This window comes from Berghia stephanieae, chromosome 1, assembly GCF_034508935.2.
Source record: "Berghia stephanieae isolate SIO BIC M18660-M18661 chromosome 1, UCSD_Bste_1.3, whole genome shotgun sequence".
Lineage (NCBI taxonomy): Eukaryota > Metazoa > Mollusca > Gastropoda > Nudibranchia > Aeolidiidae > Berghia > Berghia stephanieae.
In genome coordinates, this window is record NC_088360.1 from 129,364,640 (window position 1) to 129,392,593 (window position 27,954).

A 27,954-nucleotide genomic window follows, 5' to 3' on the forward strand; every position below is an offset into this window, starting at 1 on the left:
AAAAAATAAATCAAAGCAAAATCAAGTTGATATTGACACTGCAAAAAACACAGCCTTGAACGTTTGATCAGAAATTAATGGGCTAAATTTTTCAATGCAACTCCCACAGACCATTTTCATCTAATATCCCACTCTAGGTTATAAACGGACTGAGTGAGGTTGTAACCCAAGAGGAGAGTTATCAATAAAAAATAAAAAATCTTAACTCTATTTTTCTCTTTACATATCTTCATCAGTTTCGAAAATAAAAGTGCTTGCTCCACCCACTTTTTTGTATTTATATTTACTCAATACTGAAGCCTACCTGAATGTTATTGAGAGTTCTCGGGTTTGAATAGGTAATTAATGCGCCTGATTTTGTGCATTTAATTTCCCACAGTGTCTCAATAATGGCATTAGCTTCAAAAAAATCCATGAGGAAGGACCTCAACTGTTGGTCCTGGAAATGTTTTTCTCTGGCTTTCCTCGATTGATTGGCTTGCATCTTTTTCCAAACCTGACCACGCTTACTGTGATTGGTCAGTCCATTACTCGCCTTGAAGGAATCGCTGCTCTGCCAAAACTCAAACAGCTTTGGATTGCAGAATGCCAGCTCAAGGTAAGATCTTTTCAAGTTCAGATATCTCTTAGTCTGTATTCCAACATTAGTCCTTTTTTTTGGGGGGGGGGGGGGGGGGGGGGGGAGGAGGAGTCACCAAAGCCTCTTTTAAGATGAATTGAGCTACCGAGACTCCATATAGTATAATAACAGGATGGAATTGTATGTTAAATTAATGTGAGTTGAGTACTGTAAAACATTAGTGTGTAAATTGATATGTAGTTGTAGTTATCTTTTCATCCTTCCTTTCATGTAAATCATCAAGAGCCTGCTTGTTTTTGGGTGTGGCACTTATAAGTTAAATTTATTCTTTTTATTATTATCTAACTCATCACAATTTCATTTTTTTGCAGACTAAAAAACTGTATTCATTCTCAATAAAGAGTAGAATTATAACCCAAGTTTTACACTTCTTACTTTGGTTTCAATACTTTCCCATCCATCCACTCCAGCATCGTACCATTTTGGGATGGTGGGTCATAAATTGAATTAAAATTGGAACTTCATGTTGTGTTGAAAAACAAATTGAAATATATCAACCCATATTGTGTTGAATTTTGATGGTCACTTTACTTTGGTTATCTATCCTCATTTATATTTGGTTTTTATCATTATCATTTCAGAGAATTGAAGGACTGGACAAGAGTCTCAATTTAACAAACCTGTACATTTATGGAAACAAAATAAGTGTCATTGAAAACATACAACATCTGACCAATTTGTCAGTTTTATGGTTAAACAATAACCAGATCAGAAACATTGAGGTGAGAATTCTAATTTAATTAGAGCATATATTTGTTATCATAGTCATCATCGTCATCATCATCATAATCATTATTATTGTTATTATCATTATTATTATTATTATTATTATTATTATTATTATTATTATTATTATTATTATTATTATTATTATTATTATTATTATTATTTAATTGCACACTCCGCTTATATGCTACACATTCCTGAAAAAATGAATTTTTGCTATATAATCACTAGCTTAATTGCACACCTTCTCCGCTTAATCGCTACACTTTGATTCCATCTTGATTGGAGGAAAATATCTTTAAAATTACTCAAAAAAGTAATGATTCAATCGATTCGTTACAATGGACAACAGTATACTCATCAGTGGTGAACTGATATCTCAGGAGCTACTAGACTTCGTTCAGCCACAGAAAAGCAACGCCTGGATAATATGGATGAGGATGAGTCATCAGAGTGTGACACACCACTCCTGACAAACACTGAAAAACTTGACATGCTGGACAAACTATGCTGTTTTATCCAAGAAGAATGATTGACAGATGATCCACCAACATGGGCAATATTGGAGACAAGGGTTTATAAACTACTTGCACAAGAATAGAAACCAATCAACGCTTCGCGATTACTATTCTTACAAGCAATAATGTCACCTTTTGTTGTCGATAAAACATGAAAAAGAAAAGAAACATAAAACGAAACAAAAACAACTTCTAATGAGGCCATATCTTGAACATGACGGTCCCAAGCCCCTAGAAAGCTCAGAGAGGAAGGTCCTACTTAAATGGCACATGAATGCTGGTGCTTAGATGGCTTTTTTAGCTTCTCCACTTAATCGTACACTCTGCTTAATTGACACACTAACCAGAACTCTCGATGGTGTACGATTAAGCAGAGTCTACTGTATTATTATTATTATCATCATCATTATTGTTATTATCATTATTATTATTATTATTATTTTTATTATTATTATTATTATTATTATTATTATTATTATTATTATTATTATTATTATTATTATTATTATTATTATTATTATTATTATTATTATTATCATTATTATCATTAATGTTATCATCATTATACCCACTTTGGCTAGCACTAAGTTGACTCCTACATGTTCAGTATAGCTATTGGCTCGGACGAGCTTCTTTGAGCACATTAGTAGATATTGTGTTATTGATCAATACAACTTCATGAAAGACTTTATACTGATTGATTTTTCTCTCTGTAGAATTTGTCATCGTTATCAAAATTAAAAGAACTCAATCTGGCAGAGAACTATATTGAAAAAATTGGTGAGTATTGTGAATCTTGTGATTAAAAAAATAATCGTTCATGTTTAGAACCCATAAGGCCCTTGGAAACCTGAAAGAGATACAACTAACCACCTCCTTCTTTATTACCAAGTGCTGCCAAATTATGATTTGACAAGATTAAAAAGAAAAAGGGAATTCAAAAGCACTTTAGACATTCTTAGGCATGGGTAGTTCTTCAGCTTAAAATATATGGTAGCAATTGATTGCTACCCTTTGGATTGGACATGAGTCTTTTACAAAGTACTTTTTACCAGATCTTATAGACTCAGCTAACTAATCATGGATGATTTTCTTTACTGAAAATGGTACAGGTACTAGTCCTTTTGCTTGTGGCAAGTGCTCTATCACTGAGCCATAGGCATCCCCAAGATGTTGATAAAGTGATAACAATAAGGAATGAAGTGAGTAGGAAAGTACCAGAAGACAATAGAGAATAAAAATTTCGCGGCGGCAATGGGGGTTCGAACCCACAACCTTACTGGTATGACAACTCCGCCTGGCCGGGGAGAGCGTGACACTACCATATGAGCTATCCACGATCCCCACAAAAAAGTGTTGATAAAGTGGTGTGATGGTTTTCCAACTGTAGAAAAATATTATTTCTAATTGCTCAAGGACCAACTTTGATGAATGATTTGTATGTTAGTTTCAGAAATATATTCATCCTTGCCTTTTACAATCTTTAAGAGTTTTAACGTTGCATTGTGAGGTATTTGCCAGGCAGATTCGTGACAGTGTATTATTCCATAGTGGAGTTTGTAGAATGTCATAACATTGGATTGAACAACCATGAGAAGCTTCAAATGCTATTATTAAGATTTTTATTGTGTCCCTTTTTTTGGTTTTTAAATATAATTTTCCTTATTGGGACTGTCATAAAATTTTTGATTTAAATCAAGTTTCAAGTTTATTTACTCTTAGGCTTTTGATTTTGATAGCAACATGTATGAAAGAGAAAAAAATGGTTACTGAAACAAAAAATAAAATGATGCCATTAATAACCACAAAATATACAATGATAATAACACCAATACTTACAATAATAATGAAAATAATGATAATAACAATAATAATAATAATTTTTATAATAATTTATATTATTATTATTATTATTATTATTATTATTATTATTATTATTATTATTATTATTATTATTATTATTATTATTATTATTATCATTATTATTATAAATCAAAGTATTCTTTTCCACAGGGAGTTCTTTGACGGCAAATAGTCAGTTGGAGGATTTGAACTTGTCAGGAAATCCATTATGGTCCTTACGAGACTTGACCTGCCTGGCCCGATTGAGCAAGTTGACACGTCTGAGTCTGAAAGACCCTCTGTATCAGGCCTGCCCAGTCAGTCAGTTATGCAACTATTCGACTCACATGATGTACCACTTGCCCAAAGTGGTGTATTTGGATACCTTTGACGTCAGTTCAAAACATTTGATTGATCTCGCTGAGGTTGGTAGATTAGTAAAACAAAGATTATTTCAAGTAAATCTTTACATTGATGAATTAGTCATAAACAACCAATGAATGAATAATATTTTAATTTTGTATTTATAAATCACCAAATGAAGCAATTTATATAACAACTTATGAGGGATTATAGCTTGACATTGTATTATGTTTGATTTATGAATTTGAGAAAAGTAAAAGTTTTCTGCATGTACATACTGTAGTGATTACTAGGAGGTGATGAATTTGTATTTGAAAATAAAAATGCTGTTCTTTCTTTATCAGAGTACTGTAAGCAAGAAAAAAATGTTTTACAATATGCGAGCTAAGACCATTCGACGAAATATGTCAGAGTTATTGTCAAATGTGTCTGATTTGAAGAGGGAGCTCATGCAGAAGCCAACCAATAAACTCAGACTTCTTAATTTTGTCATTAAAGAGGTGAGTGCACATGTTTTATTCAAGATAAAAATAAAATTTTTATTTATTCTTCCCAAGGGGAAAATTGTCTCTAGGATCTATCTTAAAAAATACCAAACTAACCCAGGCATCAGCTGCAACATAGTACCACAAAGTGAGCAATATGGACTTAACTCTTTCAGCGCCATTAGCCGCACTGTGCGGCCAGCAGAATCTGTTCTACTGGCCAATGGCCACACAGTGCAGCCAGTCTTGAAAGTAAAAAACAATGTAATCCAATCTTACTTTCAACTAAAGTACTATAATTTTACCCAATGTTATCATTTCTTTCATCAGAATATTCAATTGACCCTAGGGGGGTATTTTAATTGAGATTTTGTGCCGAATCCCAATGTTGCTTTGTCTTAGCTTGTCATTCTCATGCTGCCTCTATCAGATGTCAGCTATTTTGTGATGGAAATGCGAATATAGCCTCAGCGCTGAAAAAGTTAATTTCTTGCTCCTAAAGGAAGAAAAGAGATATTGTCAGCAGGACTCAAACTTGAAACCTCAGAAGGTCCTGAGCGGTGCATAGTTTAATCCTTGGAAAAGGCTCTTCACTCACATTCTCTCATTGTACTCAGGTGTAAAATGAGTACCTGGCCATTAACAACGGTTGGAAATCAAATGTAATATCGCCTACCAGGCGTCATCCTACATGTTTTATGTTGCTGTTGACCAGAGACCCTTTGTTAAGCACTTTAATCCTGTTTAGGGATATTGCGCTATATTGCGTTTTTTTGTTGTTCTTTTTAAACTTTGCCATAGACTATTATTTTATCAAAAGTTTAGAAAAACTGTCTATTTCATTCTACAAATCAGGGATAAATTCAACTTTTTAAATTTTTTTTGTAGCATATTTCTAATATTTTAAAAATTTGTTGTGATTTTAAAGCTCAGAGAGAAGATCAGAATTATGATTTTTTTGTGGGTTTTTTTTTTTTTCTTTCTTTCTTTATCTCTGCGACTCAACTAGATGGAAAGAGATAAAGCAAGTCATCAGGAGGGAGATGGTGATTTCTATGACAGCGATCCTGAAAGTGAAAGGGATGTTAAGGTATGTTTGCTATTCTTACACATCTGAATTGTTTGAATTATTACTTTTTATTTGTACACTGTGTGTTCCTTTTTTTTTTCACTCAAGATAATTATTATAAAACTCAAATACTTTCATGGAATTAATTGTAATTTCTTTCTGTTTGCTTATTGCAATTTAGTAATAAAATGACACACGGGTTATAGCTGACTTTTTAAAAACTTGTGCATGTATGTGGGCTTTTGTTATTATTATTATTATTATTTATTATATTATTATTATTATTATTATTATTATTATTATTTATTATTATTATTATTGTTATTATAATTATTATTATTATCATTATCATTAATATTGTGACATTTAATCTATATCTATATATAGAGAGATAAAATAAGATATACTTTATTGATCCTTTATGGGAATTGTGACATAAGGGTTCTGCACTAGTTTAGGACAATATCATGCTGAATTATTCTATTCTTTTGTTTTCCAGAGCTCAAAAACCAAACCAGAAAAAACATCATTTGAAATCAAACTGGAGACGCTGATTGTGAAAAGAAGACGCTGGGAAAAAACAGCAAATGAGTGAGTATACGATTTTTTATTTTCTTTTACAATTCAAATCTTGCCTTTTGAAACTCGAATGAAATTAAGAAACAATAATAAAATGGAATTGAAGCTTCAATTTAATTTACAGAGACAGATGATGTGGACGACTCATGTTTCTCTTTTGTCTATAAAACACAATAAATGAAACATCATGGGTCTCAAGTCAAAATCTTTAAAAAGGAGGAATATTTTGTGGCATATTTCATCTTAAATAAAGGAACAATATGCCCTCATTAATGACAGTACTGGTAAATTATAGAATTATTGACATATAATTCAATCTATTGAAAGGGACAAAATTGTTTTTTTTTAAACTTATAAACATGGATAAGTCCCCTGCAATCAGACTGTTTAAGATACTACTGAGGTCCTGGGCCCAAGCCGAAGAAAATAGCTTAGGACTTGAAGTAGTGGAAATTCGATGAATAGCAGAAATTTGAGACCCATGGACAACAAAGACAAATGAGAGATGAGAGGATGTCTCTCTCTCTCTCTCTCTCTCTCTCTCTCTCTCTCTCTCTCTCTCTCTCTCTATCTCTCTTCTCTCTCTATCTCTCTCTCTCTCTCTCTCTTCTCTCTCTCTCTCTCTCTCTCTCTCTCTCTCTCCTTCTTCCTCTTGGCTGTTGTCTGTCAATCTTCATATCTACTCATTTTCTTCACCCGCTTTAGCTGTGTGTATGTTCTTTTAATGTTCATATGTACTCTATTAATGGTCATAGTGCGATGTTGTCCTTAATACTTTGGGTATTAATGTGTTCGAATATCTTTTAAAGAACAATTTTATGTTGAATTGTCATCTTATACTACTTAATTAATTTATGCTTTTAGATAATTAATTTTAAAAAAATTTTACTGTCTAAATGTAATAATAATAATAATAATAATAATAATAATAATAATAATATAATAATATATAATAATAATTTAATATTAATATAATAATAATTAATAATAATTATAATAATTATATATATAATATTATAATAATTTAATTATAATTTATTAGTTGTAAATTATCATAATAATTATTATTATTATTATTATTATTATTATTATTATTATCGTGGTCTTTGAAAATTTTCTTTTTTTTTTCTAACTTTAATTTCAGGATTGACAGTTTTGCTAAAGCAGCAGAAAAAAGAATACAGCAGTTGGCAGACATGATAGTGAATCGTCTCATCTTAGAACTAGAAACTGGAGGGAATGTGAGATTTGAGATTGGACAGGCCACGGATCCCTGGTAAGATTATATTATCTAAAGGTGTTATTATTGGTGTCGTTCTAATATTGAACAAAAATGAGCATACCAGTTTTGAAAAAGAACAAATTACTTAAGACCCAGTAATGAATTCCTTCTTTGTGTACCTAAACATGTTCTCAGAGGGCATTTACATATGCCCATTGGATATAAGAAGTAAGGTATTTTCATCTGCGGTGACATTAAAAAAGTATCTTAATACATGCCTTATGAATTCTACTTTGAGCAAATAGCTTTATGAATAGAACTCTGAAACGACATATTGGAAAAGATATAACCTACATATACAGCATATTTCACGTTTAGTGTGTATGTTTTTCTCTCTTGCCATTGTAAATCTAGATCTGCAACAATGCAGGATTCGTACTTTGCAAATGTAGTATACTATTATTATTATTACACCCATGACAATCTGCTGATGTTTTAAGCATTGTAGAATGCATTGAGCAGGGTGAATGTATGGAATGTAACATATAAATGTACATATTTATTTATCTTTATATTTGTTCATCAGTTGATAGGAGTCTGCAGTATTTGTCAAATTGAATTCCTATTGTCATCATCGATTTTGTAACTGGTAGGATAGGAGTAATTGAATCTTCTTGGAGAGAAATGATTACCAGATCAAATTTACCTGAATCTTGATAATGAAAAACAGGCATTTTATATCGTCAGATTTTTCTAAACAGTAACGAGAGAAAAATATGATAATAAAGATAATAGAGATTTTGTAAATACAGTATAGAGAAATAACAAAAGCTGTCAGATATACCACCGACTCTATTACAAATTCCATTCCCTGCTATTTATACTAAAACAAACCCGAATATAGATTGAGAAGCAAACAAATGTTATTAGATTATAGATAATAAATACAACCTTTAGTTGTAATGTTTTCTTGCTTTGAAAATGTGACTCCTCAGGTTTACTTCATGTCATGACCTTGTTTTATCGAGATTCTGTGCATATGATTATCGAGACCTTGGTGTGGTGGGTATCAAAATTCATAGGATTGTGCGTATCCACAATCGGATGCTGCGCACTCGCTTTGACAAATCTATTGTGCAATTGACAGAAAGCAACAAGGGAGAATACTATCCTGGTGTCAAGTAAGTTGTATAAGTTTTTAAATCTGAAAAGATGTGTATGAAACACACCTGAATCAGCCTGCCATTGACTAGGAATCAAACCTCTGATCTCCAGAGGGAAGGGTCTAAGGTTTGATCCTCTGTCGAGGTAGAAAGATTTTTACTTGCATTTTTTTTTCTACTTTGTCTGGCATTGTTTCAAACCCACTTTTTCAGACTTCTTTCTTACAACAGTGCCTGCTTTCCAATAATATGTCACCACTTATTTATAAATTTAATGTGATTTACACTTTTAATCATTAAATTTTATAGATTTTGAAATTTTGTTGTCCAGTGGTATGACACACTACATGTGACCTGCTGGCATTCTTAATACAGTCCACTCCGGATAATCAAAGCACCTTGGGATCAGCAAAAATGTTGCAATTAACCGAAGTTGAGTTTCCTGTCCACTATTGCAACATTTTACACAAATATGATAAACTCAAACCAGTTGTTGTAAACATTGTTCTTAGTCCACCACAGACTTAGCAATATGATTGGAATAAAAATATATGGCAGCCCTGTATAGATTTTGACAAGCAAAAGCAGCTTTGATGAAAGCGGACATCTTAAGATTGGATTCATTTTCACTTTTTGTTCTCAACATTTGTAAGAGACAAGAGATTACCCTGATGAGAAACAATAATGCTCTCACCAAACCTGTTGGTCACAATGCAATCATAAAACAAAGGATATCATTGCTCAGTGTCTCCTCACAACTGTCATCTACCTGTTGCTAAACCATGCCTAGGCCACTCGCCTCATATCTAATAGTCACAGATGACCGCACAAACCTGCACTGCAAAGCCCTGCCCTCTTTTGTATCTAATAGAGTGGTGACCCACTACTGTAGCATTACACCCCGCCCACTCTCGATTCTTCAACGTGTCATGATTTCACACATGATGAAATCTAATCATGAGATTTTGTTTGATTGATTCCTTGAATTTGCCTCCTTTTGAGGTTGAAAATTTGTTGCGATTAACTGAAGTTTTTTATATAGAATTAATTCTGTTTCTTGGGGGTTGTTGCAATTACCCAAAAGTTGCAATTATCCGGAGTGGACTGTAATACATTCCTACATATTAATTTTCATAGCAAACCCCTGTTTTATATGATATTGACTAACAAACTGTCATGAACAATGGAATTATTCACAAAGATACTTTAATATTCTTTTCTTCAAAGACCAAATTGTAAAATGATTTGGTGTTGATGATGATCAAGGGTCTTGTGTTTTGTTTTATGACAAAGTAAAGTAGTGCTGAGCTTGGTATACATTGAGTGAATGACAGTTGTGTTCTTGTGTATGCACTCACTTGACTGGGATGTAAATGGATACTAAGATGTTGAGAGACATAATAATAAGAGTTCAAATACAAAAAAGGGTGCCTAGCATGCATCTTGAACTTTAGAAAATAGAAATTGGCTCAATACACCTGCTTGGGAAATTTAACAAGATGAAATTGTGACATAGTAATAATAATCTTTATTGTCCATGAGGTCATTTTTAAAATTTTTGTTACAGTAAAGGAAAAACTCATGCATACACATAGACACAAAGACAGCCATGAATGAAACCACACGTACGGATTCACATACACAACTCTACACGCACGCACACCCACACTCATGCAAACACTCACACTTATATACCCTTCATAGAATTATTTAAAAGCCATATTATACCAAATATATATTTAGATATAGAGGTCTATAGTTGTATATTTGTATATGGAATAGGCGCGGTATAAATTATTATTATTATTATTATTATTATTATTATTATTATTATTATTATTATTATTATTATTATTATTATTATTATTATTATTATTATTATTATATTTATATTTATACTGTTATTTCCAATTTATGATATTTTAATGTCACCACTTATTTATTTATTCATCTTTTGTTGTTGTTGTTGTTGTTTATTTTAATTACATCTATATTATGCATGTAATATTTTAATGTTCACGCACTTATGAATACAGTTTTTCTTTTTTGACTTATATTATTATTATATATCTTTATTATGTTTTTCATCTAATACCTTTTTGTACTTTTCTCCCTTAGGAATACAGCCTACAAGAAATGTCTGGAATATTTGTTCTGGATTTGTGATCCTGAGATGCCTGGAGGGATAAATGAGAGCTCTCGAATTCCAGAAGAAGGGTTCTTAGATGCTGAGACATATTCTGTATGAATCTATCCCGTCATTATTTTTTTTTCCAAAGAATAATTTAATGAAATCTAGAATGCATGTGCAGATAGTGATGTTTTGACGTAATATGTCTCATCATTGCAGTTTGGCGTCATGAATCTATAAAAAATGATTTTTTTTCATATTTGTATTTTTATTTTACATATTTGCTACAATAGTATCTAATTTAGGTTTATGTCACGTGCTGAAGAGAGAGAGAGAGAGAGAGAGAGAGAGAGAGAGAGAGAGAGAGAGAGAGAGAGAGAGAGAGAGAGAGAGAGAGAGACTGGGTGGGGTTCCTGACCTCCCACATTGGGCAGGGAGGCACTTACTGTGTCTTCAGTCCCCCTATATCTGTTTTCCAACATGCTTTCTGTCTTTGTCTTGGAATGAGATTACTTGTTATCGTCCTGGCCCTGGCCAGATACCCTGGCTGGGAGGGAAACATTCAAATGTATAGTTAGAGTTTTGGGAGATGATATTTTTTTTCTTGTAAATCATCTCTCTGTTATGCATCGTATAACTTTTTAGTGCAATATATAATAGTTTGTAAACATTTGAGTGTATTCCTCTTAGTGGGGATCTGCGCTTGTGTCTGGATGAGACTTTAAGGTGATCTCAAACTAAGTTGATGGTGTGCTCTTGGAATCTACTCCTGTTTCCTATTTGAACCAATTCCCCTTTGTCTTATATTTTCTTAGGTGCTTTAATTGTTAGTCTTGAACTTTTTACTATCTCATTTTCTTCCTTTTTACTGGCGCTGATATGACCTTAATGTGTTGCAAGCGCCGTAAAACCTTTAAAAACCAAAAGCACAGAGAGAGAGAGTGAGAGAGAGAGAGAGAGAGAGAGAGAGAGAGAGAGAGAGAGAGAGCAAGCACGAAATATATAAATGTGTTACTTGACTTCTTCTTTCACTAATTTATAGAAACTGGGTCGAGATGCTGCAGTCCCTCTAAGCAACAGTATCATTCTTGCAGACAGAAAGAGAATCAACCATTGTATAAAATCCAACAGGGAAAAGGAGGAAATTGACAGCTGTCCCTTCAGATATGGTACGCAAAATAAATTATGACTCATTAAATGTCAGGATTCACACCCAAAAACAAAAACAAAAGTAATATTTGAACAATTGTTTTAAAATGGAATTATGTTAGGATGAACCTTATTGTTTAAGTCCAATCATTTTAATCTTAAATTCTAAAATTTAAATTAAAGTAGAGGCCTCCGTTGAAAATAGGTAGTTTTGTTTCATTAACTTCATAAGTCTTAAATTTCCTTTGGCTAATTATTTTGACTTTTAACTCAATTTTCTTCGTCTCATTTGTTCCAACATAAAACCAGATTGACTCAGTGAGTCACATGTGATGTACACTAGAAAACACAATTATAACATGCTTAACTTGAATTAATTGAAAAAACCAATGTACATCTGTGCCCCATTTTCCCCTGTTATTATTTCAATAGATAGAACGAAATTGACTTCACTCACCTCTTTGTTATTGTTTTTAGCCAGCCTTTTTTATGAGTAGTTCTCACTAAAGTCTATCAATCAGACTATTAAGTTCAAGGTTGCACATGGTTTTGTGTGTTGGCACATTATATCCGGCTGGCAGATGTTATGAGATTTCTGGATAAATGCATAGTATCACTGCAAAATGTGAAGAGGCAAATTTTGACAGAAAGTTTTATAATTTTTTTTGTGGGAAATTATCATAGTTTCAAATGTGCGAGTTGTAATCTGGCTGTTTGGCTTGAGCCCTTTCACTTCATTCTCTTTAATTTGCATTGTTGGCCCCTTGCTATGTACACCTTTCTCTTGATGGTTTAGTTGGTTGAAAGATCAATCCTCAAGGGTGGTGAGCAGACTGAATGTGAAAGTGAGATTATATTTTATTATTTTTGTCAGGTAACTTAGTCTTTGCATCACTCTCTAATGCCAGTGAGTGAATGACACTGAATGTTCAATAAAATGATATATTCAATGGATTAGTTATTTTGGCTGGACCTATTCCCCTTTTTATTCCAAGCCACCATGGGACATCTCATGTTTGATAGCTCATGTTAGAAATAGATGTAAATCATTTATTGTCAAAATCCTACGCTAAGTGTATAAGCGCCAGATGGAGTGTTTGTTATTTTTATCAAAAACCCAAGTACAACCACTCCCCCCGCTATCCAAAATCGAGGATAGCCAACCATCAACATTTTTTTTTTCAATCACCAGATCAGGAAACAAAAGTTAGTCATTTTTTTTTCATATTTTTCAAATGCAATGTCTGCATTTACACAGAGTTGTACGTCGATGATATTTTAATGAGAAAATTAAGGTTGCTAATAACTCTATTAAGAATTAAAAGAAATAAAAAATCTCCGAATCTTTCTGGTTATCTTTTCACTCATGTTTTTGCCTCTTTTCTTTTCTGATTGAATATTTAAACCCTTTTTTTTTTTATATGCAGTGATAACTTTTCACTCATTGAAAGTTTATATTTGTTTTCAAATTTTTGTTTCAGGTCAACTTATTGTTGCAAAAACTCATCTTGGAAAGAGTGTGGCGGCCTTGGATGAAAATAGGTTAGATTTTGTTTCTTGTTAAAACTTCTCGTCTTTTTTAAAGTTTGATTTAAATACATGATCCAGATTTATAAAGCTACCAAATTGTTATTGGGGTAACTTTTGAAAAATCCATGCACCCTTCATTCTGAGCTTTTTGTAGTTTTGTGCTAAGATCAATTTCACAAAACATATTACTATTATAATAGTTTCACAAATTGAGTATTTTTAACCAATTGAGTATTTCTACAGTTGTGAAAATTTCGAGGTCAATATGTCTATAACTGATATCCCTTTTAATTTCACACTCGGCAACCGGAATTTTTATCAAAAGATTTTGCATTTAAATATTTAGGTCTTTCTTGGAATTTTTGATTTTTGTATTGTTTGTGTTTTTTTTTAACTTCAGGATCTGTAAATCAAACTATGAGAAAATGGATTCGGTGTTCAGACCAAGGAAAAAGGCTGGGACAAAGGAAAGTAAGTCATCTCTTTTCTAACATACAAAAGATTACTCTCTATTTATAGAATTTATCTGTGATAATAAAAAATTAACTATGTTGATGGGTCGTAGAAATTTTATATTTCAGAATTTTTAACTTTAACCCACACAACCCCCAGCCCTCTCCTCTACTTCACGAGTGTCAGTCAACAAAAAAAAAGAGAGAGAAACACAGAGAGAGAGATAGGGGGGGGGGAGGGGGGGGGGTAAAAATCAAGTGCTCCTAATGGTTAAATGTCAGCACTATTCAGCTCTAGTAATATTTGATTTTATAATTTACTAGTAAAAAGCCCGCAATTTCGCGGGGAAAGAACTATTTTCATTTGATACTGTACTCACCATCATTTAATGAGGGCAGATTGGTAAACAACGTTGTCTGTGTAATTTGGTATATCTTCGGTTGATTTTTCTGTGTGGCCCAACATGAAGTGTAAGCCACTATAGCCTCTGACCCGTGACACAGCAACATACAGTTGTCCGTGTGTGAATCGGTATTGTGGTAATAAAATCCCCACCTTGCTTAATGTCTGCCCCTGAGACTTGTTAATTGTCATTGCATGTGACAATTTTACCGGAAACTGTCTTCTATTTAGAATAAATGGTAAGCCTGAATCAGTTGTTGTCGTCAGATTGATTCTAGGGATAAACACTATGTCGCCAGCTCTACTACCGGTAATTATCTTGGATTCTAATACTTTTGAACCTGATTTAATTATTAACAAACGGGTGCCATTTAGGAGGCCTGATTTAGGATTTATATTTCTGAGCAGCATGACTGACGTGTTGGCTTTCAAATGTAATGCATGTGGAGGAAGTCCGGGAGGTGTAAGTTCGTTCAAGAATTCAATCGGGTATAAGTTGATGTCAGAGTCACTTTGAATGGAATCAGCACTGCGGTAAATTTGTTCAGTTGATGAGGTCAACCTGGACTGAACGGCTGCATTTATTTTGTCAACATTTTCATGGGTTGTAGTCAAAATTGCTCTCTCTGATAGATAACGTTCATCCGCAAAGTTCAGATTCAAATCATTGTATACAGCATTTATCAAGCATTCTGGGTCATTTTCAGGAAGGCATAGCGCTGTAGGTAATTTAACAGAATACTTTCCTATTTCGCTGAAAACCGGCTCTGTACCATTTCCGATGCGGAGAAGCCAATTTGCAAAACAGTTATTGTCATCAGTAACCCTCATGTTCTTGTTCATGTGAAAAATGGTGCCAAAATTCCAAATAATTGACTTGTTAAGTGTGACACTTAATATATCGGCTTCACTTCCTTTGTTAACAACAGGTAGAATTTGCCGAAAATCCCATCCAAGTACAACCACTTTGCCCCCAAAAGGTTTTGAACTGCCTGTTATGTCACAAAATGTCCTGCTCACACATTCAAACACACGCCTGTCCATCATAGGTGCTTCATCCCAAATTATGAGAGAACTACTCTTTAGTAACTTAGCTGTGTCTGATTGGCGACTGATGCTACAGGTGCTGTTATCCGTTATTGGAATTTTGAACGTTGAATGTGCTGTTCTACCACCGTGCTGACAAAAGATCAAAGGTGAAAATACAAATTTAAAGAATACTGGGGATGTAGGAGCTTTCGGAATGTCTCCCCTTTACTTAACTTATGGAAAAACAAACACCCTAGCACCTTTAATAACACTTATGACTAACCTCTCGAGCTAACCCTAATAGAAAAAAACAGCTCTCGGACTGCTTTGCACTACCTTTCAATACTTAACAAATCACAATGGCGGCCGAAAATCAAAACAATGGTCAAATTAGGAAATTTTAAACTTTCACAAATCTATCAAGGTTTGTTCTAGAGTTTTTAAAATACTTCTATATGACAAACTGAATAAATAAATGCCTGACAAAATATCAACGGTGAAAATACAAATTTAAAGAATACTGGGGATGTAGGAGCTTTCGGAATGTCTCCCCTTTACTTAACTTATGGAAAAACAAACACCCTAGCACCTTTAATAACACTTATGACTAACCTCTCGAGCTAACCCGAATAGTAAAAAAAAGAATCAAAATGGCGATTGCAATACCTTCATGTGATCAAGTGAATAATATCACTATGAATGCCACGATTTGCTGAAAAATGCCAACACACACACACACACACATGTATACACCACACACAACACACACACAAACATACACACACACACACACACACACAAACATATCATAACAAAACTGATCACCGCTAAATCAACAACACAACAGAAGTAATAATAATACTTGATGTCATAAATAGATGACGCAAATTGACAACTTTTTACAGTGTCAAAATTAGTTGATTTTGGGAGCCAAGTGTCGTCGGTACATATTTTATGATATTATCTGTTTGACTCAACGAACTTTCAAACTGACTTTAAATTATAAAAGGAAATCAAGTTATCTGTTTATCTAACTGTAAAAAATACATTTCCAATTTTCAAATCTTTCAGTAGAGTTGTGCACCGTATCAATTTTTTTATTGACTCAAATAATCACAATGTTCTCCACAATGCTATATTTTTTTAAGAAAGGATATGACAGCGTGCTTTTTATAGTGCACTTGTCATAACTTGTAAGTAAAGGGATAAAATTATGCGCATAAAATTAAATTTTAAGCAACAAGACAAAATACGTGATTTCTAAAATTAGCTTTATCATGACAATTCTCTCTCCAAACAAAATCACTATGGTCTAAATGTTTAGCAAAATGGCTAACCTTCCCTCGTTGTCAGAGTCTATTTCTGTAATATAATTTCTCCAGTGCTTATGTCTCAATGATATCAGTTGCTTTAATTTTGAAGAATACATTACAGTGTCATCTATTTGTGTTGTATTATACAATGATTTGATCAAGTCAGGTTTCAGAAAAAATATGACATTTTACTTTATGATACTTTTACTTTTTGGATAATATTTAATGATGATTGGTATCAAAAGCCAATTTACATCTTTGTTATTTGTGATGATAACGAACAGGTGATGACGGCTGTGAATGCAATGCTCGACAATGCGAGTGGCTGATCTTTGATCACAACTTGGTGCTTCCAGAATACATCATAGAGTTTGAATACGTGACAAGAGTAAGTGGTTTTTGAAGTGAAGGTTTTACTTTCCTGGATAATCAATTATTCAGGAATGTTTACTTTGAGGTGTAAGCTTATGCTATGATCAAGAGTGGGTTTAGAAGGGGCAGTTTGATGGCCAAAAAAAAAAAATCCCAAAAAATTCCAGACAGAGCTGGTAGTAAAAAAAGTTGCAATGTATTACCTCTTATCTGTACTAAAAGTGGACTATGGTTACTTCCCCGTTGAGTATGAGTTTGTATTCTGTTGTTGTTGGGTTTTTTTAATGAGTTGGTATCCTGTTATTGCCAAATTTCTATTTTCTTTTTTTCTTTTTTCAAATTTCTTCTTATATAAAACATGGCAGATTATATGTTTCCTCTTATAATAAGTTGGCAAATGATGTTAAGAAATCTTCTCATACTTATTCATGTTGTCCGATTGACCAATATAGTCACAAAGCATAATCCAACATTTTAAGAAGTCTATTAAAAGCCTTAAACACAACATTATTATTGTCAAATTTGGAAATTTATATGCTAAAGAAAGCTGAGCAAACCTTTCTTTGATATGTTTCAGTTGAAATCTCGTTGCCCTTTCCAAAACTTGAATGAGGATCTGATGAAAGAACAACCCAAGAAACAGACAAAACCTCCTCAGAATGTTGTAGTTACTAAGGAGGACAATGGGGAAGACAGCGATGAGGAAACCATCAAAATGAAGCCTGAGATCAAATCAAGGCCAAGGTAATGTTGATGAAGTAGAAAGAATTCATGGAAAAGCAATAGAAAGGAAAGCATTCTCAATTACCAACAATAAAAAAACATATTTTATACCATGAATTTGATCTTTTGCCATCTGGGAGAAGTTTTTGTCAGATTAAATGTGGAACTAACAAGTATAAATCAACGTTCGTTCCATCAGCAATAAAAATGTTGAATATTTCATATGGTACAGCAAAACCAAGGATTGATGCGTTGACTGATTGACTGATTAATTTGTTTAATGTTAGGCTAGATGAAGTGACCAATTGATAATGATGATAATATTTGGTGTTGAATTGCCAAGAATGTAACGAATTGAAAATGAAATGAAAATGTTAATGTTGTGTATGTCGCATGCGTGAAAGAAAGAGAGGAAGAGAGAGAGAGAGAGAGAGAGAGAGAGAGAGAGAGAGAGAGAGAGAGAGAGAGAGAGAGAGAGAGAGAGAGAGAGTGGGTAGGAGTGAGGTGTCTGTTCAATGTTATAGTTATCATATAAATATAACGTTATGACAAGTGTAACAAAATGACAAATTGCCATATTTATGGACAATAAAGATCTATTATTATTATTATTATTATTATTATTATTATTAAATTGAATACTAAATTGATAGAAAGTGTGGAATATGAAAAGTATTGGGTGAAAATGAATTCGACAGCTTCAAAAGACAAGAAAGTGTTGATAACAGATTGTTTCTGGCTCATATCCCTTCTTTATCAAACAACAAAAGCAAAAACGGTAAAGAATTGTTGCCCCATTATAGAATTTGTTTATGCATATGAATTTTGTTTGGTTTTGTTTTGTCATATTTATTTTGTCTAGTGCTTTTAACAGTTCAGGTAAATTAAACATTTTTTTAAATAAGTATATCAAATTGTGTTGATTTATATCATGTTTCATTTGATTCTACATATTTTTTTACCTGTTTCAGCAAGTTTCTATTTCTCCCCACCTTAATTCTAAATTCTTATTAATAAAACAGAAAAAAATCCACTTAAATACATTAAATCAAGTATCAATTCATTTTTCTTTGTTGTAAATCATTTTTTAATGATCACATTTTGAAAAATAATCTTTCTTCTGTCAACTCAAGGTTAGTGACACTCACTGACGAATGCATCCTCAAAGCTGCGAGAGTGGACATGTTGTATAAAGTCACAACGTTGAATCTCCATGGCAACGGTTTGACAAAATTACGTCATTTGCAGGCTTTGACCAATCTGCAATCACTCATTGTCAGTTTCAATGAACTCACAAGACTGGACGAGCTCTCAAACTTGGTAAAGTTCTTTCAATTATTTTGAGAGTGTAATGAATATAACTTACTGAATTATTTTTATATGCATGACAATTTAATTAAATATTTTTTAACCACAAAATCCTCTTTATGTGTTTTTAGAAACCAGGATGATCAAGATGCATGAAAAAGAATGTTTTTCTGTTTAATAATTGTGAATGAAAACCATGAAAATAGTTTCTTTAGTTTAAAAAAAAAGTAGTTATATAAAAGTAAAGAATAATGATATGAACGATCATCTCATAAAGACATAATGGATTTGATTCTGCTGTGATATATACCATTTTTAAAAACCATTTAAGTTGATTTTACTTTATATAAGTTTAATTAGAGATAGCGTTTCAATAAGACAAATACTATAATTTTTGCCTTTTGATTTATGAACATTCGTGTGTTTACATTTGCCGTATACCATATCTCTGGAATTCTGGTATGCACCACAGACGAATATAATGTATTCATGGAATATAATAAATTGTAGCATTATTTAAATGTAATTCAGTGTATTATTCATGGAGATACAATATTGGTACTGAAAATCACCAAAGCCAAGAATTCAGTAATTATGATACACCATAACAAATTCAATGATTTTGTGTCTTTCTGTTATTTGCATATACTCTTATTTTTATCTTTCATGACCATAGCAAGTAAGTTACATAGATGCAAGCTTCAACAAGATTTACACACTAGATGGCATGAAGGTGAGCTGATTATAACTTCTTTTATTTTAAAAATAAAGCCATATCATTGTCAAAACTGAAATGTATACATTAGATTGAAGCTCATAGGATTTAAATTAGACAGTCAATTAATTCTTTTCTCTCAAACAAGCTCAATATGAATGATGATAATAGATAGAATCCATCAAGTTTTTCCTATTTTATGGGAAAAGGCAAGGAACTTCAAAAACACAATAGAAATTAGATTAAATCCCCGTATTCAATGCTATGGGAAAATTAGGGTTTATCTTGGAAAAAGACTAACATAACACAGGTGCCAGCTGCCGTTCAGCACAACAAAATGAACTGGAGATAGTAGGTGTCTTGGTCAAGGCAATAATAAGATTCCAAAATGCGTACCATGAACCCTGAACCTCCTGGGTGTTAAACCCATGCCCTATCCACTCAGCCATTGTTTGCCTCCTCCCACCACCACCATCCCCTCTCTTGCAAAACCAATTCCCAATCTCCACTTTAAATGATGTTACCTTTATGTCTGTTCATAATGAAGGGGATGACTCAATTGAATGAGTTGAACGTGTCATGGAACAAGTTGTCAAATACCAGAGAGGAGCTGTCCATATTGCGGAAACACCTTGGATGTCTAAAAATTCTTGACTTCCGAAACAACAATTGGGTTAAGGTAAGATTGTAAGCATTTGTAAGCCCTCTTGAACTATACGTGTTGTGTACAATTTTTTTTTCTATTCTATTGTTCCAATTTACAAAATATAGAAAATATTAAAGGTGTATGTATGAAACAGTGCAAGCAAAACTAAGCAGAAAAAAAAGTAAAAGAAAAAAAAACATCCCAATATGTCAGCCTGCCTTGACATATCTTACACCAGTTCCTGTCCGGATTTATTACTTTGTTTAATATTCAACATTTTTACACACATGGTTCTCCCAAGCACTTGATTGTAACGCTTATTTTTAAAGAACTCGATTTTAAGGTGGAAATTGTTTTCCCCATCAATATACAATATCATTTAAAATATTCTATGTGTTTTTACACTACAGACATCAATGGGCTGGCATAATGTTCAGATTCATAAATTTAAACAAAATGAAATTGTAAAATGAGCACACATTTCAAACATTCATTTCATTGTCACTTCCATAGGCCAGCAACATCAGACTAAGAGCCATCGGACGTCTCAGACAGTTGGAAATTCTTGATGGGAAAAAAGTAGAGGAGGATGAATCAGCTCTGGCATTGCGATGTGCTGCAGGTTCCAGGATATCCCAGTTGTCATTGCTGACACACTCACGTATTGACACTGTCATCCCGAGATCCCTCAGTCTTGGTGATGCAGCACATGTCATAATAGCAGTCAGCAGACAAAAGCCTTTTAAAAGTAATGAAAATGATACCAGTTGGTATTCACAGGTCAGTCAAATTTTACATCCATATTATATGATTTAAATATTTCAACAATTTATTCTTTCTTTTACTAGTAAGAGTTAAATTTTTAGTCAAACATTTTGAATTGCAGTGCAGTAATACTAAACATCCATAATAAGGAAAAGTCAACTCTTTTGGTTTTTTCCCACTCAAATTTTGAAAAAAAAAAATATTTTGTCATAATCAGTTAGTTGAAGGTTAGGCTGTGCCAATTTTTCTGATTTTATGTAGTTGATCTTTTGATTTGTTTTGTTTTTGTTTGTTTGTTTGTTGTTTTTTTTTTTGTTTTTTGTTTTTGTTCTTTTTCTTTTCTCTCTCTCTCTCTCTCTCTCTCTCTCTCTTTCTCTCTCTCTCTCTCTCTCTCTCTCTCTCTCTCTCTCTCTCTCTCTCTCTCTCTCTCTCTCTCTCTCTCTCTCTCTCTCTCTCTCTCTCTCTCTTTTTGTTTTTTTTTGTTTGTTTTTGTTTTTGTTTTTCTATATGTTTTCAAAGATTGTTTTGGTTTTTTTTAATTGTCATCTTGAAAATATTTTTACTTAGTATAAGAGAAATATTCATTATTTTCTTTTGATGCAGGTGACAACATTAAATCTTGACAACCAGCACATTACAAAAATATCCAATCTTGATCGTTTGGAAAATTTGAAATGGGTCTCTTTCAATGAGAATGACTTGACGAGAATTGAGGTATGTTTTTTTGTGTGTTTTTTTAATTGATTCACGGTGTATCAGATTGCAAAATTCCGAAAGTCATTAGTGTGCATTAATTTACTATCTTTTAAACATGAAAACATTATTTAGTGCCTGGGTAATGAGGATAGTCGAGGTTGCCTGATTTTTTGAGATGTTTTTTTTTTCTTATATTTTTCTTTCTTGCTTTGTCTGGCACCTTTCATACACACTTGTTCAGTTCTTTATCTTACACCGGTGCCTGCTCCTTATTTTTGTAATGAGGATAGTACAGGTGTTAATTTGCAAATATCATAAAATATGCAAGACTTATCAATGTATACGTATATGAAAGTAAATATTGTGAAGGAAGCCCTGGTGTGAATTAGAATAATGAAAAATTCATTCAAAGGGTCTCCTTCATAGAGCTGTATCAGTGAAGTAATTGACTTGAGAGAAACCAAAAGTCTGAGAATTGATCTTTAAACAATTCAGACTAATTTTTGAAGGGCATTTTAAAGATATTTTATCTCTGATATATTTGTTACTGTATACCTATTCCATTCATTTTTACAGCTCACTCCAAAGTTTGAGTCTTTTATGGTTCAATAAAATCCTTCACCACTGTCTTTTTTTTATATATATATTATGAATTTCTTTAAAATAAAACAATACAATGTAGTTCGGTCCTTAGACTTGAGGTTTCTACACAACGAAGAAGAAGGAAAAATGTATTCCAAAATGGCGCATGCATCATTTTGTTTGTGTTGGTTGTTATATTTGTTTGTACCAATGTGTAAATAATTTCAGCTTTATCTGGTATATTTTCCACAACCGTGATTATTATATTTAAGACCATCAAGTTTTTTGAAGGGGAGTTTCTTTTCTGTTTTTGTTTTTTTTTCTTTAGATTTGTCTAGATTTTCATGTTTCAGGTCGAGTTTTTATTTATTTTTTATTTTTTGTCCTCAAATTCTTCTACAATCCCAGGGCTTAGATGCTTGTCCCAACATTCTGGAATTGTCTCTTAGCAGCAATTGTATAGCACACCTGGAGGGTTTACAGAAACTGTCACACATTCAGCGCCTTGATCTCTCGCACAACTGTCTGACCAGCTTGGAAGCAAATGTGTTTAATCACATGACATCTCTTGTATCTCTGTCCTTGGAATCGAATAAACTCACCACACTGTCAGGCCTACAGCGGTGCACAGCTTTACTTGAACTGTACGTTGGGAATAATGCAATATCCAACATTCGAGATGTGTTCATGTTGAAGGTATAATTTCCTTACTTTACTTTTATTTGAAAATTTTTAGTTTTGTTTTGTCTTGTGTTTTTGTTGTTTTTTTTTGTTTTTTTTTACTTTTACCTTTGCTTATTTAGTCTTATTAGTTTCTTAATGATGAAAGTGAGGAAAGCAGAGCATTTATCATTGGTATAAATTATTAAATGTTTATTCCAATAATTATTCCATATTTAAGATTAATTTCTGATTCTCTGATAAGATTGACTGGTTTTAGTAACAAGATCTTGTTAACTTTTAAAAATATCTCTTTCATATTAAAGTTGAATAACAGATAAGTCTTCTCGACTAAACTGTCTGCTTTTACATTTGGCATTTTCAGTGTGAAAATTGCTTAACATACATTTTTAACTTTGTGAAAGTGCAAGATTTTTATTTGTTTTTTGTTTCAGTCGCTTCCAAATCTTGTGATTTTAGACATGTATGGAAATCCAATGGTATCTGAAGTTGACAACTATCGTCTTTTTGTCATTTACCACCTACGCTCTCTGAAAGCACTGGATGGATCTGCCATTGTAAGTTTAAACAAGGGAACTGAAGGCAGTCTTGTTTCTCCAAGATAAATTTTATCTTAAAAAGATATAGTTAGACGTGGATTATTCTAATGGGCCGGCCAACAACTTCTTACAAAATGTTGTTTGCGTAGATTTAATAAATATTCATCTGCAAATAAGAGTGTGATTAAACTGACTCTTGAATAGTCAAAATTTTTACATTCTTTTATAACTTTTATAAATTAATTATTCTTACTGCCATACACTGTTTTGTGATTTTAAAAAAAACTTGTTTCAACACAGCCCTTAGTGAGCAGGGGTAGTGTAAAGCAGAACAGACAGGAAAAGAAACAGTGATAATACAAATATCATTGATAAGAACGGAGAAAAAAATATGCAAATTAGTAGGTTGTGGTATCAAATCAATTCTTTAGATACTGTAAGTTCTTGCTGTCTTTGTTTTAGTCATTACTGTTTTTGTTTCACGTTCTAAAATTTGAAAAAAAATGCTTCGATTTGAGGTGAAGTTTATAGTTGTTTTTTTTTTTTTTTTGTTCAAAGTTTATTGGGGGGGGGGGATACAGTTTTTGCTAACAATTACTGCAGTTTCATTTAAAATTACCACTTACATATTTCCTCAGTACGTTTTCAAGTCAAGCCCAAATTTATTTGAAGTGAAAAATGAATTATTTGTAATGTTTTGATAAATGTATGCCATTGTTATTACTCATGAGGATTTCTCTTTATCCCTTTTCCTTTTATTGTATTTTGACTTTGAAAAACGACCAGTAATATGCCCCCTCTAAATAATAATTTTTTGAACCCGGGAGTAAAAACTCGTTGGCCGGTCCCGTAGAGTTAACATTTCATACAAACAAAAATAGAATCAAAAAGGGATAAATATTTCATATATCAAGTTTCATGTTTTGAAAGCCAAAATCAAAATACTTCAACAACATAAAATAGTTTAAAATTATTTTTTAAAATCAGGTATTATAAATAGATTTTCAACCCACAGCATCATGTAGCTACAATAAAATGTAGAATTACATAAGCTGAAAGACATTTTAATTTTTTTCATTCTTTTAAATTGAATCAATTATTTACCATACTTCTGTTATTGATAAGGCTGTTCGCAACACTTCAAAAGAAATGGAAAAATATCAACGATTTCGGGTACTTCATGACTTGATGAACCGAGATGCAAATAACTCATCCTTATATAAGGTGATTAGTTCCCTTTTGGCTTCCACAGTAACAGGCAAGCCCAAATCAGTTACTGTTCAACGTTGATTTGACTGATGGTTCAAAGTTTGTTTTAAGTTTATAGTGGCTTCTTACATGTTGCCACATGAAATATTAAATTTTCATTCAGTTTTCTTTTGTAACTAAAGCTGAGACAACACGAGTGATATATTTGACGAAATGTTAAGATTCTGACTAAGGCATCCTCTGTTATAAAGCATGTGATAACATTTGGCAAATTGTAACTTTTTTTTCAAAGTGGATGACGCATATTCTTTATAAAATGTTCAAGTCAACTGAGAAAGATTGTCCAATCATAAACTTATACAATCATAAATTGCTGATTAATTTTTAATGAAAGACCACAGAATAAACACGGATACTGAGTCTAAATCTTAATCAATTATTTCTGTTGTATTGTTTTGTTGAAAGACTTCTTTTGATTATTCCCCCCTCACTAAATGACTACAGTGATAGATATATTACACATGTGGAAGCATTTTGAGTCTTAGAATTTAACTTCTTTTGTTAGATTGGCCGGCCCTATAGGATTGTAGAGGATTAGAGTGATCCGTTAAAATTAATCGTTTAACAAAATGTGACAAATTTTGGTTTAACATTTGATGCATTTTATTATATTCTGAGCCAATGACTTTTGAATATTTTTCCAATTTTTACTTGAAATATCAATTGATTTCATATTAACTTTTTTTCATATTATTAATAAAAATTAATGTTCAGGAACATATAAGGCTAGATATGACCAGCCACCTCAAAACGGTTTTATGTAGGAGTGGTTTAGATGATAAAAATTGAAATTATAGACAAAAATATGAGATTGGGGTGAAGATCTCATGCTCAATTTAAGAGACTGAATATAATTTCTTAAAATGCCAAAACTTAAAATTTCACATTTCTGGTTATTTCAACTGTCAAATACCTTTTAAGCATATTTGCATTGCCTTGACATTATTCTGTTTTGGGTCAATGAGTCACAAATATGTTTATACTATACGACAACATATAAATTGATAAGATGAGAATTTATTTATAGCAAAACCTCTGGTTTTTGTCCTTATCAGGAAGCCCAAGAGGGCAATATGGCCAAAGATACCTTTGGAGGTCGCCTGACTCCAGACTTTGTCGCTGAAAAGCTGGGCCATGCTACATTTTTGGATGTACGAGAACTAGATCTACCAAATTGTGCAATCAGGACTGTCGATCTTGGAACTGGGGAGCAATTCATTAATCTAAGGAGGTGACTACATTTTCTATTTTTATTGAATGAAAAGGTGTGTTATTCTTATTATTTATATGATATCATTTTGGAGCTGTTGGTGTTTTCATAGATTGACATGCAATGACTCATGTGAGAGTAATTAAGAAGAATCGGCTTTCTTTTGATTTTTTACTGCATTTTACTTGCATGAGAATACATTAGATCTCATACATGTTAATTGTCATGACTTTTATAATTTTTTAGATTTTAGCTGAAATACGTAGAATGTTTATGTTTTTTTTCAAATTAATTTTTCAGTGTCAATTTGGAGCACAACAATCTTCAATCATTCACTGGTTTGATTCATCTTGTCAACTTACGAGTAAGTATATTATTTGTTTTTACCTTTGACCCGTGCTTTCATGAATGTAGCCAAAATACTCATTACTATCCATCTTCCATAGATTGCTGAGAACAAATCATTGAGATCGAAATGTGAAGTGTCTCCTAAAAGTGCTTCACTTCCTCAAGAAATTGTATTGAAAATAAATTATATTGAATACTACCTTGGGGATATTTTCCTTTGGGGCTTAAATAATCATAAAACTACTACATTAACGCAGGTATCAGTGACTGTGCAAGACCACTTAGCAATATGGGCTGTTTTCTACTTGAGACAAAAAATGAGGAACCAAAAGCAGTGCTTTAATCCAGGTCTTTTTGAGTGTTAGCACAGTGCCTCATTTACTTTTCCATCTCACTCTTTTCAGATCCTTCTTTATCCAGATTAGATGTTAATGCTCACATCTGCCAACACTCCCATGGTTGAATATATTTTTACTCTCTGTTGCATTAATTATTTTTTTTTAATGTGAACTTTCATAGAGGGCAATATCAATCAAATGTGCTCAAAGTAACTATGCGCAAAGAGTTGTTATTTTAACAGGAGTCGACGCTTCAAAAATAACCTTTGTTGTTATTAACAAAATGGCCCAAGGGCAACAGCCACACTAAACATATAGGACTAGACATGCTACATGTAAAGCGATATAATAATTTCTTTCCGACACTGACAGTGCTGTTATATTCCAGGTGCTCATTTATACCTGAGTGTGGTGAGAAAATGTGGGCAAGGAGCATTCTTTATGGTATTAATTTTGCTAGTCAAAAAGCAACTGGACCAGATGGAATTTCAGCACGACTTCTCAAAAATTGTGCGGATGAGATTGCTCCGGTACTATCCCTTATATTCCAATCCTCACTAGACCAAGGAGTTGTGCCAAATGATTGGAAGCAGGCTAGCATCGTCCCTATATTCAAGAAAGGAGACAAAACGCTACAAGAAAACTATCGTCCAATCTCACTGACATCTGTGAGCTGCAAAATCTCAGAGCATATTATATAGAGCTCAATTATGGACCACCTGGAAGAAAACAACATCCTCACCGATGCTCAGCATGGATTTCGAGCTCCCCGATCATGAGACACAACTACTATCAACTTCCTATGACTTTTTGAAAACACTGGAAAATCAAGGACAGACAGATTCAATTCTATTGGACTTTTCAAAAGCTTTCGACAAAGTCATCACAGAAGTCTGCTTCTTAAAATCAAACAGTACAGGATTGCTAACAATGCCACCAGCTGGATTGGATCCTTTCTGAATAACACAGTCCAAAAAGTAATTGTCGAAGGTAAAAAGTCAAACACAACAAAAATTGAGTCAGGAGTACCGCAAGGCACTGTTTTTTGGGCCACTCCTCTTTCTCATTTACATCAATGACATGCCAGGTCTACATCCAGGGTCCACATTGAAATTGTTCACAGATGACAGCCTCTTGTACAGAGAAAT

At 32.8% G+C, this 27,954-nt stretch overlaps 1 protein-coding gene across 2 annotated transcripts in view; it reads left to right on the plus strand.

Moving 5' to 3' along the window:
* Nucleotides 1-27,954, plus strand: part of LOC144963147 (leucine-rich repeat-containing protein 9-like) — a 43,615-nt gene that overhangs the window by 2,203 nt on the left and 13,458 nt on the right. Inside the window, exons 2-25 of one of the 2 annotated variants that reach the window (XM_078896848.1) lie at nucleotides 380-598; nucleotides 1,222-1,362; nucleotides 2,601-2,664; nucleotides 3,898-4,151; nucleotides 4,434-4,589; nucleotides 5,584-5,664; nucleotides 6,143-6,234; nucleotides 7,367-7,498; nucleotides 8,440-8,625; nucleotides 10,726-10,849; nucleotides 11,781-11,907; nucleotides 13,369-13,429; nucleotides 13,818-13,888; nucleotides 16,899-17,002; nucleotides 17,564-17,730; nucleotides 18,843-19,029; nucleotides 19,694-19,750; nucleotides 20,280-20,411; nucleotides 20,892-21,158; nucleotides 21,747-21,857; nucleotides 22,830-23,117; nucleotides 23,537-23,659; nucleotides 25,966-26,141; nucleotides 26,421-26,484. In XM_078896848.1, the coding sequence (XP_078752974.1) occupies nucleotides 380-598; nucleotides 1,222-1,362; nucleotides 2,601-2,664; nucleotides 3,898-4,151; nucleotides 4,434-4,589; nucleotides 5,584-5,664; nucleotides 6,143-6,234; nucleotides 7,367-7,498; nucleotides 8,440-8,625; nucleotides 10,726-10,849; nucleotides 11,781-11,907; nucleotides 13,369-13,429; nucleotides 13,818-13,888; nucleotides 16,899-17,002; nucleotides 17,564-17,730; nucleotides 18,843-19,029; nucleotides 19,694-19,750; nucleotides 20,280-20,411; nucleotides 20,892-21,158; nucleotides 21,747-21,857; nucleotides 22,830-23,117; nucleotides 23,537-23,659; nucleotides 25,966-26,141; nucleotides 26,421-26,484 (3,384 nt within the window). The remainder of the gene's footprint in view (nucleotides 1-379; nucleotides 599-1,221; nucleotides 1,363-2,600; nucleotides 2,665-3,897; nucleotides 4,152-4,433; nucleotides 4,590-5,583; nucleotides 5,665-6,142; nucleotides 6,235-7,366; nucleotides 7,499-8,439; nucleotides 8,626-10,725; nucleotides 10,850-11,780; nucleotides 11,908-13,368; nucleotides 13,430-13,817; nucleotides 13,889-16,898; nucleotides 17,003-17,563; nucleotides 17,731-18,842; nucleotides 19,030-19,693; nucleotides 19,751-20,279; nucleotides 20,412-20,891; nucleotides 21,159-21,746; nucleotides 21,858-22,829; nucleotides 23,118-23,536; nucleotides 23,660-25,965; nucleotides 26,142-26,420; nucleotides 26,485-27,954) is intronic. The other variant, XM_078896849.1, reaches the window with a different exon arrangement.